Source organism: Macaca fascicularis, chromosome 15, assembly GCF_037993035.2.
Source record: "Macaca fascicularis isolate 582-1 chromosome 15, T2T-MFA8v1.1".
Classification (NCBI taxonomy): Eukaryota; Metazoa; Chordata; class Mammalia; order Primates; family Cercopithecidae; genus Macaca; species Macaca fascicularis.
The window spans coordinates 13,908,080-13,921,648 of NC_088389.1; the positions used below are offsets into that span (position 1 = coordinate 13,908,080).

Here is a 13,569-nt window from a genome sequence, read left to right on the forward strand (position 1 = left end):
GGTGCGATCTCGGCTCACTTCAACCTCCGCTCAAGTGATTCTCCTGCCTCAGACTCCCAAGTAACTGGGATTATAGGCGCGCACCACCATGCCCGGCTAATTTAGCATTTTTAGTAGAGACAGGGTTTCACCATGTTGGCCAGGCTGGTCTCAAACTCCTGACCTCAGGTGATCCTCCCGCCTCAGCCTCCCAAAGTGCTGGGATTACAGGCGTGAGCCACAGTGCCTGGCCACATTTTTTTGTTTTTGTTTTTGATTTTGTTTTTGTTTTTGTTTTTTTTTTGAGACAGTCTCTCTCTGTCGCCCAGGCTAGAGTGCAGTGGTACAATCTCGGCTCACTGCAAGCTCCGTCTTCTGAGTTCAATGGATTCTCCTGCCTCAGCCTCCTGAGTAGCTTGGATTACAGGTGTATGCCACTATGCCTGGCTAACTTTTGTATTTTTAGTAGAGATGACTGTGTTGGCCAGGCTAGTCTCAAACTCCTGACCTCAAGTGATCCGCCCACCATGGCCTCCCAAAGTGCTGGAATTTTGGCTGTGAGCCACCACAGCCAGCTGGGAGAGGGCTTTTAAATAAAGGGAAGGGTGTTTATGTTTTTGGTTTTTGTTTTTTGAGACAGGGTCTTGCTTTGATGCTCAGGCTGGAGTGCAGTAGCCTGATCATGACTCACTGCAGCCTCGAACTCCTGGGCTCAAGTGATCCTCCTGCTTCAGCCTCCCTAGTAGCTGGGACTACAGGCATGTGCCATGATGCCCTGCTAATTGTTAATCATTTTAAAAATAAATATGATTACTGTGAAACTAGATCCACAAAGGGTTACTGATAAGCAGAGGGCTTTGACAAAGTCGCGTGCTCAATTTGTAATCATAGCTTGAATTGTGTGTATATTTGTTCTCTCAAGTAGTTTAAATTGATCTGCAGTCTTGTTTACACTATTAGCTTACTTGATGACCCTTGACTTTACCGATAACATAATCTATTGTTTCTTAAACTGAAATCTAGGGGTTTGTGGAGTATATATTATTGAGGACCAAGAATCAACTTTAAATATTAAAACTTATTAGTTATAAAGAAAAACATTGGGCCGGGCGCGGTGGCTCAAGCCTGTAATCCCAGCACTTTGGGAGGCCGAGGCAGGCGGATCACGAAGTTGGGAGATTGAGACCATCCTGGCTAACATGGTGAAACCCCGTCTCTACTAAAAATACAAAAAAAAGAAATTAGCCAGGCGTGGTGGTGGGCGCCTGTAGTCCCAGCTACTCCGGAGGCTGAGGCGGGAGAATGGCGTGAACTTGGGAAGCAGAGCTTGCAGTGAGCCGAGATTGCGCCACTGCACTCCAGCCTGGGCGACAGAGCGAGACTCCGTCTCAAAAAAAAAAAAAAAAGACAAACATTTTGCACTGATTTTTATTTATTTTTATTTTGTATTTAATTTTTCGAGACAAAGTCTCATTCTATCGCCCATGCTGGAGTGCAGTGACATGATCTTGGCTCACTGCAACCTCCGCCTCCTGGGTTCAAGCAATTCTCCCGCCTCCCTCAGACTCCTGAGTAGCTGGAATTACAGGTGCGCGCCACCACACCCGGCTAATTTTGTATTTTTAGTAGAGATGGGGTTTCACCATGTTGTCCAGGCTGGTCTCGAACTCCTGGCCTCAAGTGATCCACCCGCCTCGGCCTCCCAAAGTGCCAGGATTACAGGCGTGAGCCACCTCACCCAGCCAAAATCTCAATTATATCTCAATAAAGTGGTTTTAAAAAAAACAGGCTGGCCGGAGGCAATGGCTCACATTTGTAATCCCAGCACTTTGGGAAGCCAAGGCAGGAGGATCACTTTAGCCCAGGAATTCAAGGCCAGCCTGGGCATCATAGTGAGACCTCCTCTCTACAAAAAATACAAAAATTAGTGAAGGCATGGTGGTGGGTGCCGATAGTCCTAGTTACTCAGGAGGCTGAAGTGGGAAGATCACTTGAGCCTGGGAAGCAGCAGCAAACTGAGATCACACTACTGCACTGCAGCCTGGGTGAAAGAGCACGACTCTGTCTCAAAACCAACCAGCCAACAAACAAAAAACAGTCTGAAGACATTAAATGTATACTGTTAGATTGCACAAGCATAGGATTAAATACTAGCTTTATATTGTTATATTTGAGTTGGTACTTCCGCATTTCGCATGATCCTCACGACTGAGTTGTGAAATTAGGAAATTAGATTATATCTGCGTCTTACAGGCAAATGACTAAAACTTGAAACATTTGGGGGCCTGTCTCTGTGAAATCCCTTTGCTGGGGCTAGAACCCTCATCTATGACTGTTACCTCTCAGGACACAGCAAATTTTCCATGGAGAATCCCATTTCCATTGAAATTCTCTCTTCCCTGTGATGTGCTCATGCCCTCTCTGGCTCGTTCCCCTTAGTCCTTTCAGGGCTCCACTTCCTGGGCCAGGCCCTCTTTGTTAATTCTGTGCATCCTTGTTGTCATCTTTGGTTTTCTGATCCTCGGCTGTTGCTTCAGATCCACCTACTCACTCCCCGCCCTTCTTGAGTTCTAAGTCCTTCTGTGTCTCCAGCTCTCTTCTGGACATGCCAGTCCCTCATTCAACATGTCAAAACGACATTTAATTTTCACCCCAAACTGTAGCTCTTTCTTATCTGGATCTTCTGTTTAATTCCGGGAAGCAGAACCTGAAAGTCACTCTGGAATCCTCCCTCCCCCTCATACCCTTCACAGCCTCCACATCCAATCGGCCACTCACACACTGGTTGATTGTATTTGTTAAATGTCCCAGGAATTCTTCCCTTCTGTGCCTATTTTGTCTCATCTAGACTGTTGGAGCCATTTCCTGGCTTCCTCTTCCAAGTCCTCTTGTGCCTGCTGGACAATCTAAACTGCTAAGCTCATCCTTCAAGGCCTTGGGTGATCTAGTCCTGGGCTGTCTTTAGTTTCATCACTCGCCAACTCCAGTTCCCTTCTGCCCCACCCACCTCCACCTTGCACTCAAGCAGGACAGATCCACCCGATTCCTGGATATCTCCATGTCTTTGCAGTAGCTGTTGCTAGCATACCTGTCCCCTCTCATTGTTTATTTGGGGGGACAGAGTCATGCTCTTATACCCAGGCTGGAGTGCAGTGGTACAACACCATGCCTGGCTAATTTTTAAAAATTTTTTGTAGAGATGGGGTCTCACTATGTTACCCAGGCTCCCTCTCATTCTTCCAGACCAGAAACCCCGAGACACAAGGCAAACTCAGGATGTATTTTTGTTCATTTTGGTTCCCCAGCTCCAGGCAGTGTTCCTGGTTCACAATGTAAGCTTGTTATATGTTTGAAATAATAAAATCCATGTGTTTTATTTTAATCATTTGAAGAAAGCAAAATTTTGTAATGCTTCCCCCACCCAGTTCCTCAGCTCAGATTCAATCAGCTGTTTTGAATGATTACCTAGAGATAACAGTTAAGGTGCAAATCGTGTGTTTGTGTGGCTGCGTTTGTGTGTGTGTTTCACCTGTCAGTTTTTGGCGTCTGGGAATGACATTTTTCTTTGCACTGAGACATCAGTTATATCTAAAAATTATGTTTCTAAAAGGAATAGGAAATATGAATGAATAGGTTCGAGTTCAGTACTGCAGGCAGTTTTCAAACCAAATTTGGTAATGTTGATTAAAAATGGCTCAACAAAAAAGCACCTCAAGTATAATCATGGAAAATATTAGTACTACTTTGTATGTAGTAATATATTGTTAAGAGAATTATTCATTGAAATTATGTTAATCACAGGGAAAGACTATAACTTCCGTCTTGGTTTGTTTTAACAGGATCAGTTTGACAACTTAGAAAAACACACACAGTGGGGAATTGATACTCTTGAGAAATGTATCAAGTTTGTGAAAGAAAGGACAGAGATTGAACTCAGCTATGCAAAGCAACTCAGGTAAGTTGGTATTGAAAAAAGTTATTTGTTAACTGCAAAATGATGTAAGGATAACATATATTCTCATTTTATAGTATAAATGTATATTTTAAATATTTTTCCTTTTATGTAAGGTAATATTTGAATAGGAGTGATTGTTTCTCATACAGAAAATTAATTTTCATAGAATAATAAAACCTAAATTACTGCTTTAAGGCCCCATTTTTTTTTTGAGTCGGAGTCTCGCTCTGTCGCCCAGGCTGGAGTGCAGTGGCCGGATCTCAGCTCACTGCAAGCTCCGCCTCCTGGGTTTACGCCATTCTCCTGCCTCAGCCTCCCGAGTAGCTGGGACTACAGGCGCCCGCCACCTCGCCCGGCTAGTTTTTTGTATTTTTTTTAGTAGAGACGAGGTTTCACCGTGTTAACCAGGATGGTCTCGATCTTCTGACCTCGTGATCCGCCCGTCTCGGCCTCCCAAAGTGCTGGGATTACAGGCTTGAGCCACCGCGCCCGGCCCCATTTTTTTTTTTAACAAGATATTTGCTGAGTTTTGGATCAGCTTGTTTTTCAGTAAACTTTTTCTTGAAATATATTAATAACATATGTACAGAGAATTACACAAATCATAAGTGTGCAGCTCCATGAATTTTGACAGTGTGAACACACTCATGTAACCGGGCACCCAGGTCAAGAAACAGAAAGACCAGCCTGAGAGGCCCCCTGGCCCCCTCCAGCTCCCTACTTTCCCCACAATGGTAACCACTCTCCTGACTTCTAACCACATGGATTAGTAGTGCCCACTTTTGAACTCTACATGAGTGTAATCATTTAGTATGCATTCTTGTGTATCTGGCTTCTTTTGTTCTATATTACATTTGTGAGATTCACCATGTGGTAGCATGTGGCGGGAGTCTGCTTCTTTTCATTGCTGTTGAGTATTTTGGTCTATGAATGCACCAGAACTCATCCGTTCTACTGACTAGGTGATTGGTTGTTTCCAATTTAGGCATATAATGAGTAGCACTGCAGCGAGCATTATTGTACAAGGCTTTTTGTGTGTATCTGAACACATTTCCTAGGATCTACCTGGGCGTCTAATTGCACGGTCACCGGCTACTCATATGCTTAGCTTTGGTGGATAGGGTTCAACCGTTTTCCAAGGTGCTTGTACTAATTCACACTCCCTCCAGTAATGTGTTGAGGGGTCCTGTAGATAGTATTTTAAAAATACTTCAGACTGGTCACAGTGGCTAATGCCTGTAATCCCAGCACTTCGGGAGGCAGAGGTGGGCGGATTGCCTGAGGTCAGGAGTTCGAGACCAGCCTGGCCGACATGGTGAAACCCCGCCTTTACTAAAAATACAAAAATTAGTGGGGCGTGGTGGCAGGCGCCTGTAATCCCAGCTACTTGGGAGGGCAAGGCATGAGAATCGCTTGAACCCGGGAGGTAGAGGTTGCAGTGAGCCCAGATTGTGCCACTGCACTCTAGCCTGGGTGACTGAGTGAAACTCCTTCTCAAAGAAAAAAAAAAAAAAAAAAAAGTACTTTGGGGCCAGGAGTGGTGGCTCACGCCTGCAATCACAGCACTTTTGGAGGCCGATGAGGGAGGATTGAATGAGTCCAGAGAGTTCAAGACCAGCCTGAGCAACATAGTGAGACCCCTGTCTCTATTTTTTTTTTTAAGTATTTTGGATCTCCTTACATCTTTAATGATGAGATTATCCAAGAAATTTGTGTTTTTATTTAAAAGTTCTTGGTAGAACTAAGCTTGAACTTGAAGTGGCATGCAAGTCTATAATGATTTCTTGTTGTGTAGTTGTAGTTGAATTGGTTTGTGGATATTGTTTTAAGGCCTGTTAAAGAGCTAGATGCTTTTGATTTAGAAACATTTAGTTTTGTCTTTTTTTTTTTGAGACAGTTTCACTCTGTCGCCCAGGCTGGAGTGCAGTGGCACAATCTCAGCTCACTGCAATCTCCGCCTCCCAGGTTCAAGCAATTCTCCTGCCTCAGCCTCCCAAGTAACTGGGATTACAGGTTCGTGTCACCATGCCTGGCTAATTTTTGTAGTTTTAGTAGAGGGGCTGTTTCACCATGTTGGCCAGGCTGGTCTTGAACTCCTGACCTCAGGTGATCCGCCTGCCTTGGCCTCCCAAAGTGCTGGGATTACAGGTGTGAGCCACCGTGCCTGTCCCCTTGTTTCTTTTTTTTCTAAAAAAAAACTTTCTTCAAGCTCCCTCACCATTGAGTTTTAATCCAAAGAGCATCTGCATAAGAGATATGTGTTCTTGGCCAGGCGCAGTGGCTCACGCCTATAATCCCAGCACTTTGGGAGGCCGAGGAGGGTGGATCACGAGGTCAGGAGTTTGAGACCAGCCTGGTCAAGATGGTGAAACCCCGTCTCTACTAAAAATACAAAAATTAGCTGGGTGTGGTGGCGGGCACCTGTAATCCCAGCTATTCAGGAGGCTGGGGCAGGAAAATCGCTTGAACCCAGGAGGTGAAGGTTGCAGTGAGCCAAGATCATGCCACTGCATTCCAGCCTGGGCAACAGAGCAAGACTCCATCTCAAAAAAAAAAAAAAAAAAAAAAAGAGCTATGCGTTCTTATAAGGGTTTCTGTTGTTGTTTCAGCAAGCTGGGATTACAGGTGTGAACCACTGTGCCTGGCCCCAGATTTTGTTTTTATTGAGTGAATAACATGTAAAACATCACACAATGAAATAATTTTTTCTTTTTTTCTTTTTTTTTTTTTTTGAGAAGGAGTCTCGCTCTGTCACCCAGGCTGGAGTGCAGTGGTGCAATCTTGGCTCACTGCAAGCTCCGCCTCCTGGGTTCACGCCATTCTCCTGCCTCAGCCTCCTGAGTAGCTGGGACTGCAGGCGCCGGCCACAACGCCCAGCTAATTTTTTTGTATTTTTATTAGAGATGGGGTTTCATCTTGTTAGCCAGGACGGTCTCGATTTCCTGACGTTGTGATCTGCCCGCCTCGGCCTCCCAAAGTGCTGGGATTACAAGCGTGAGCCACTGCGCCCGGCCAATGAAATAATTTTTCTAAGTGGAGAATCCAGATCAGTTTCCAGTGCCCTGTGTGCATATCAGCCTCGTAAACATGTCAAGGCTTTTCAAACTGAAAGTAGAAATAGAACATGGCCTGTTTCACTTTGATTATTTGAATACTGCACTGTCATGCAGTGTTGCCTTTCGTGTGAAAATGGGCTACGTGTGAGTTCTCGAGTAGGCTACTGGTGTTCTTCCCACCACAGTCTCCCTTGTTGGCGCCTCCTCTTCACATCGCTGTGCCCAGCACCTGCTTCTCAGTCCTTCTCCCTTCCTAGTCTGTACTCTTCCAGTGACCTCAACTGTCTCATGGCTTTAGGCATGATCCGTATGGCAACAACTCGCAGATATGGATCTCCAAGCCAGACCTCTCTCCTGAATTCCAGAAACAGCTTGCTCAAAATCTCCACTTAGAAATGTCTAAAAACTTGGTCGGGCGCAGTGGCTCATGCCTGTAATCCCGCCTCGGAGGCCGAGGCGGGCAGATCACGAGGTCAGGAGATCGAGACCATCCTGGTTAACACGGTGAAACCCCATCTCTACTAAAAATACAAAAAATCAGCTGGACATGGTGGTGGGCACCTGTAGTCCCAGCTACTCGGGAGGCTGAGGCAGGAGAGTGGCATGAACCCGGGAGGCAGAGCTTGCAGTGAGCCGAGATTGTACCACTGCACTCCAGCCTGGGTGACAGAGCAAGACTCCGTCTCAAAAAAAAGAAAGAAAAGAAACATCTAAAAACCATCTGAAATGTAACATGTCTGAAACTGAACTCCTGATCTCCCCAACTTAAAAATCCACATGTCTAGGCCAAGTGAAGTGGCTCACACCTAAAATCTCAGCACTTCAGGAGGCCGAGGTGGGTACTTGAGGCCAGGAGTTGGAGACGAGCCTGAGCAACACAGCAAGACCTTGCCTCTAAAAAGAATTTTTAAAAATTAGCCAGGCATGGTGGCGCACACCTGTAGTCTCACCTATTCGAGAGGCTGAGGAGGGTGGATGCTTGAGCCTAAGACACTGGGGCTGCATTGAGCCATGATTGCACTACTCCACTCTAGCCTGGGCAACAGAGCAAGACCCTATCTCAAAAAAAATAAAAACCTGCATTTCCACGACCTAGATTTTCCTCCACTCACCTGAGGGTAGCTGCATCCTTCCTGGTGTAGGTCAAAAACCGTAGCATCACCCAGGTGCGGGCGAATCACTTGAGATCAAGAGTTCAAGGCCAGCCCATCCAACATGGTGAAACCCTGTCTCTATTAAAAATATAAAAACATTAGCCAGGCTTGGTGGCGGGTGCCTGTAATCCTAGCTACTCAGGACACTAAGACAGGAGAATCCCTTGAAACCCGGCCGGCAGAGGTTGCAGTGAGCCGAGATTGTGCCATTGCACTCCAGCCTGTGTGACAGAACAAGACTCCATCTCAAAAAAAAAAAAAAACCCCTGGTGTCATCATCTGTGGCTGTCTTCTTTCTCTCACATTCTCACACTCCCCATCCCAAGCCATCAGGAAATCTTGGCTCCTCTACAGATTTATCCAGGAACTGACACTCATTATCACCTCCACTGCTGCCCCTGTGGTCCATGTCACATGGGCTATGTGGTCCATGATCTTTTTCCTGGTTATGATGAGTCTACTAATTAGTTTCCCTTATTCTACCTCTATCCCCTATTCCCTGATTTCTACAAAGCAGCCGGATTACAGTACTCCTCTGTTCAAAATTCCAATGCGTCCCCATTTCATTCAGAGTAAATCCAAAAACTTTACAGTAAAAGTCCTACAAAACCTTGTGTAATCTGGTCCCCACACCTTTCTGACATCATCTGTTTTAACTCTCTTCCTCCTTCTCTCTGCTGTAACCATACAGAGGCCTCCTTCCTGTTTCTTGTACATGCCAGGCATCCCCTCACCCGAGAGCTACTGTGCTGGCCCTTCCATGCAGATATCACCTGTGTGTTCTTCCCCAGGCTCCACGTGCCTGACTCCCTCTCCTCCTTCCAGTTTCTGCTCAGTGAGGCCCACTTCGTCCCCTAGCCCACTTAGCCTGCTTTGCTTTTCACTTTTCCTATATTACTGGTAACTTTCTACCATTTTATATAGTCTTCTCATTTATTTAGTTTTGAAAATTGACAATATATCTTTCTATATTATTTGTATATAAAATTATATATATTTATGGTATACAACATGATGTTTTGAAATATGTATACACTGCAGAATGCCCAAATCAGGCTAATTAACATATGCATCACTGCACAAACTTAATTTTTTTTGTGGTAAGAACATTAAAATCTACTCTTCTAGCAAGTTAGCAACCCCTCTCTTTCCCTCCCCTTCCCTTCCCTCTTTCTTGAGACAGGGTCTCACTGTCATCTCGGGTGGAGTGCAGCGGCATGATCTTGGCTCACCTCCCAGGCTCAAGTGATCCTCCCACCTCAGCCTCCCAAGTAGCTGGGACCACAGGAATGCGCTGCCACACCCGGCTAATTTTTGTATTTTTTTTAGAGACAGAATTTCACCATGTTGCCCATGCTGTTCTTGAACTTCTGGGTTCAAGCGATCCTCCCGCCGAGGCCTCTTACCTGCTGGGATTACAGGTGTGAGCACCCGGCCTGGCAATTTTCAAGTATACAATACATTGTTATTAACTGGAGACACCATGTTGTACACTAGATCTCTTGAACTTATTTCTCCTAAAATTTTGTCTCATTTGAACAACATCTCCCCAAACCTTCCCAGAGAAATCTGTGTTATTATATTTACTGCTCACTGTCTCCTGCAGCCTCTCAGCTAGAATGCAAGCCCCTTATGGGTGGGGATCTTTGGGTTGTGCTCACTAATGTGTCACAGTGCAGAACAGTGCCTGGCATATAGTAGGTGCCCAGTAAATATTTGTAGATTGTGAGTGAATCGGCAGGGTACAGGCCTAAGATATTTAGCCAGCTTTGCTTTATGGGGAATTATGTGTTTGCACCGGCCTGTGAGAGCTGATGAGATTTTAACAACAAAAAGAACAACGAGGTGCCAGTCACTAGGGATGCTTTAATGAACGAGACGCAGGAAGTGCCTGAACCTGGAGTGCTCACCTTCTCACAGCGGATAACAGAACTGCATGCAAATTAGCAAAAAATTCAAGTATTTAAGATAGCGTTTATGACTCCAAATATGTAAACGCAATGATGCGATAGAGAATGAAGTCAGGGGTTGTTACTTAGCTAGGCTGGTCAGGGAAAACCCATTGCTTGAGAAGTGAATCATAAAAAGAAGCCAGACATGTGAGGATGTGGGGGGAGCAAGTACAAAGGTCCTGAGATGGGAACATGTACAAGGAATAGAAAGGCCAGTGTGGCAACAACATATTCAACAGATACTTGCTTGAAATGGTAATATGATGTTTAAAAATAGTGTGACCTTTGGGAGAGACATCTATCATTAAATATTTTTTTTTCTGCATTGCAGGGGAAAATGCTAACTTATTTTAAGACATAAACATAGGAGACTTTGATTCCTGTAGATCAGGTCTTAGCATGGGCCAAATCCATCCACTACTTGGTTCTGTAAATAAAGATTTGTTGGAATGTTGCCGTGCCCATGCATATTGTCTATGGCCACTTTTGCGGACAATTGGCTGTTGAGTAGTTGCAAAAGAGATGCAGTTACCTGCAAGTCTAAATTTTTTTTTTTTAGACAGAGTCTCACTCTGTCATCCAGGCTGGAGTGCAGTGGCACAATCTCGGCTCACTGCAACCTCCACCTCCCGGGTTCAAGGGATTCTCCTGCCTCAGCCTCCTGAACAGCGGGGACTATAGGCACACGCCACCATGCCTGGCTAATTTTCATATTTTTAGTAGAGGTGGGGTTTCACCATATTGGCCAGGCTGATCTCAAACTCCTGACCTCATGATCCACCTGCCTCGGCCTCCCAAAGTGCTGGGATTACAGTCATGAGCCACCACACCTGGCCCTGAAATATTTGCTTTCTGGTCCTTTACAGAAAATGTTTGCCAACCCCTGCTGTAGGTCACTTATCTATTCAAGATAGTGTAGGTTGAAATTCCTAATTTTTTTTTTCTGAGTCTGAACCTAATTTATTTTTGAGACGGAGTTTCTGTCACCCAGGCTGGAGTGCAGTGGCATGATCTCCAGTCCCTTTCCAGAAGCTATGGCCCCTGACACTCTGTTAGCAGAGTAACAGGGCCTGCTCAACCTCACCCTCACTGCTGCTTTGTTTCCAAACTGATCTTTGTCAACTTGATACTTAACAATTGGTACATCTAGGTCTTAACTTGCATTTCTCTTAGTATGCATGGGGGTTGAACATCTTTTGATACATCTGAGCCATTTATGCTTTTAAAAAATGAACCATTCAAGTCTTGGTCTGTTTTTTTTTTTTTTTTTTTTTTTTTTTTTTTTTGAGACGGAGTCTCACGCTGTTGCCCAGGCTGGAGTGCAGTGGCGCGATCTCGGCTCACTGCAAGCTCCGCCTCCCGGGTTCCCGCCATTCTCCTGCCTCAGCCTCCTGAGTAGCTGGGACTACAGGCGCCCGCCACCGCGCCCGGCTAATTTTTTGTATTTTTAGTAGAGACGGGGTTTCACTGTGGTCTCGATCTCCTGACCTTGTGATCCGCCCGCCTCGGCCTCCCAAAGTGCTGGGATTACAGGCTTGAGCCACCGCGCCCGGCGTCTTGGTCTGTTTTTAATTGGAGCTCATTGTATATAGAGGGTAACTAGGTGAAATCATTTTATACAACATATTGCATATTGTATATATCATATATATAAAGTGAATTTAAATTTAACAGTATAAACGACAATAAAGTGAAACTGAGGGATCTGCTAAGCTTTAAAAATTAAACTCTTTAGGTCAGGCATGGTGGCTTATACCTGTAATCCTAGCATTTGAGGAGGCCGAGGCGGGCAGATGACCTGACGTTAGGAGTTTGAGACCAGCCTGGCTAATATGGTGAAACCCCGTCTCTCTACTAAAAGCACAAAAATTAGCCAGGCATGGTGGCACATGCCTGTAACCCCAGCTACTCAGGAGGCGGAGGTTGCAGTGAGCCAAGATGACGCCACTGCACTCCAGCCTGGGTGACGGACTGTCTCAAAAAAAATAAATATTAAACTTTTGTAAAATTTATCAAAAAGATTATGAAAAAAACCTTGTAGGATGTTATTGTGTATAATTCCATGTTGAAATTTTAAACAGGCTCAATTGCCTGCTATGAAAGATAAGGAAAATATGTATACATATTTTGCTCCTTCTTCCAGTTGAGTTATATGACTTGGTTCTGAAACCCGTTTTGTCGTAGTTCTATATTTGAATGTAGAGTCATCTCAACACTTCTCTCTACAACAGCGTCTCTCCTTGACTCTCGGCATTAAAGAAGAATATGTTCCCCCTAGTTAGAGCTTGGGACGTGTTCCCTGAGTTCTTTCTTGCTTGAGAATGCCACCATACTTTAACACTTTGACTTGGTTGTTCTCTGGTCACAATTTCTTTCTCTCTCCATGTGGCTGCATCGTCTTTTGGAGGAAGAGTCTGGGGCCAGCCAAATGTTTTTCTCTGTAGGCAACATGGCTGCTTCTGAGTAAATATATGAATAATTTTAGTTCATCTTAGCAGTCTGATAACTTCATTGGAGTTGATCATCGTTTATCAGATAGCTTTTCTTAGAGCTCTTTCCAGTGTAAATTCTATGCTTCATTTATTTCAGGGGAACGTTTTTTGATTATGTCTGAATGTTTTTTCTGTTCTACTTACTGGGTCATATACTTCAGAGATATGAGTTATCCTTACATTTCATCTTATTCTTTAGATCCTTTTTTTTTTTTCTGATTGTTTTCACATTATGGTTATTTCAAACCTTTCCTCTATTAAATTTGATATCCACCCTCATTTATTGATGGGTTCTATAGTGGTATATTTTAGTCCCTAGTTCATTTCCTCAGCTTTGTGTCTTCCTTCTCATTCCATTTTATTTTATCCCGTAGTGTTGGGATTCTGGATTTATTGCCTTTGTGTTTTTACTAAGTTTGTCTATAGTATAAATAATCTGGAGGAGGGTGATTTTTGCTTATTTTCCTTATCTGTTTTCTTGCAGACTGCAGTTTTTTTTTCCTTTTCCTTCTGTATTACCTGTCATATCTTTCACCTTGCTTTTATTTATTTATTTATTTATTTATTTATTTATTTATTTATTGAGACAAAGTCTTACTCTGTTGCCCAGGCTGGAATGCAGTGGTGCGATCTCAGCTCACCGCAACCTCTGCCTCCCAGGTTCAAGCAATTCTCCTGCCTCAGCCTCCCAAGCAGCTGGGATTACAGGCACACACCACCACACCTGGTGATTTTTTTTTTTTTTTTTTTTTTTTTGAGATGGAGCTTTGCCCTTGTTGCCCAGGCTAGAGTGCAGTGGTGCAATCTTGGCTCACTGCAACCACTGCCTCCTGGGTTGAAGCGATTCTCCTGCCTCAGCCTCCCGAGTAGTTGGGATTACAGGCATGCACCACCACCACACCTGGCTAATTTTGTATTTTTAGTAGAGACGGGGTTTCACCATGTCAGGCTGGTCTGAAACTCCTGTCCTCAGGTGATCCA

The 13,569-nt window shown here is 44.5% G+C and overlaps 1 protein-coding gene across 50 annotated transcripts in view; it reads left to right on the top strand.

Moving 5' to 3' along the window:
* FNBP1 (formin binding protein 1) overlaps positions 1-13,569 on the top strand; it is a 164,559-nt gene that overhangs the window by 51,444 nt on the left and 99,546 nt on the right. For all 50 annotated transcript variants that reach the window (XR_012424261.1, XR_012424264.1, XR_012424265.1 and 47 more), the window contains exon 2: positions 3,819-3,934. Coding sequence is in view for 38 of the 50 variants with exons in the window: in XM_045373907.3 (XP_045229842.1) it covers positions 3,819-3,934 (116 nt within the window). In the remaining 12 variants the exon portion in view is untranslated. The remainder of the gene's footprint in view (positions 1-3,818; positions 3,935-13,569) is intronic.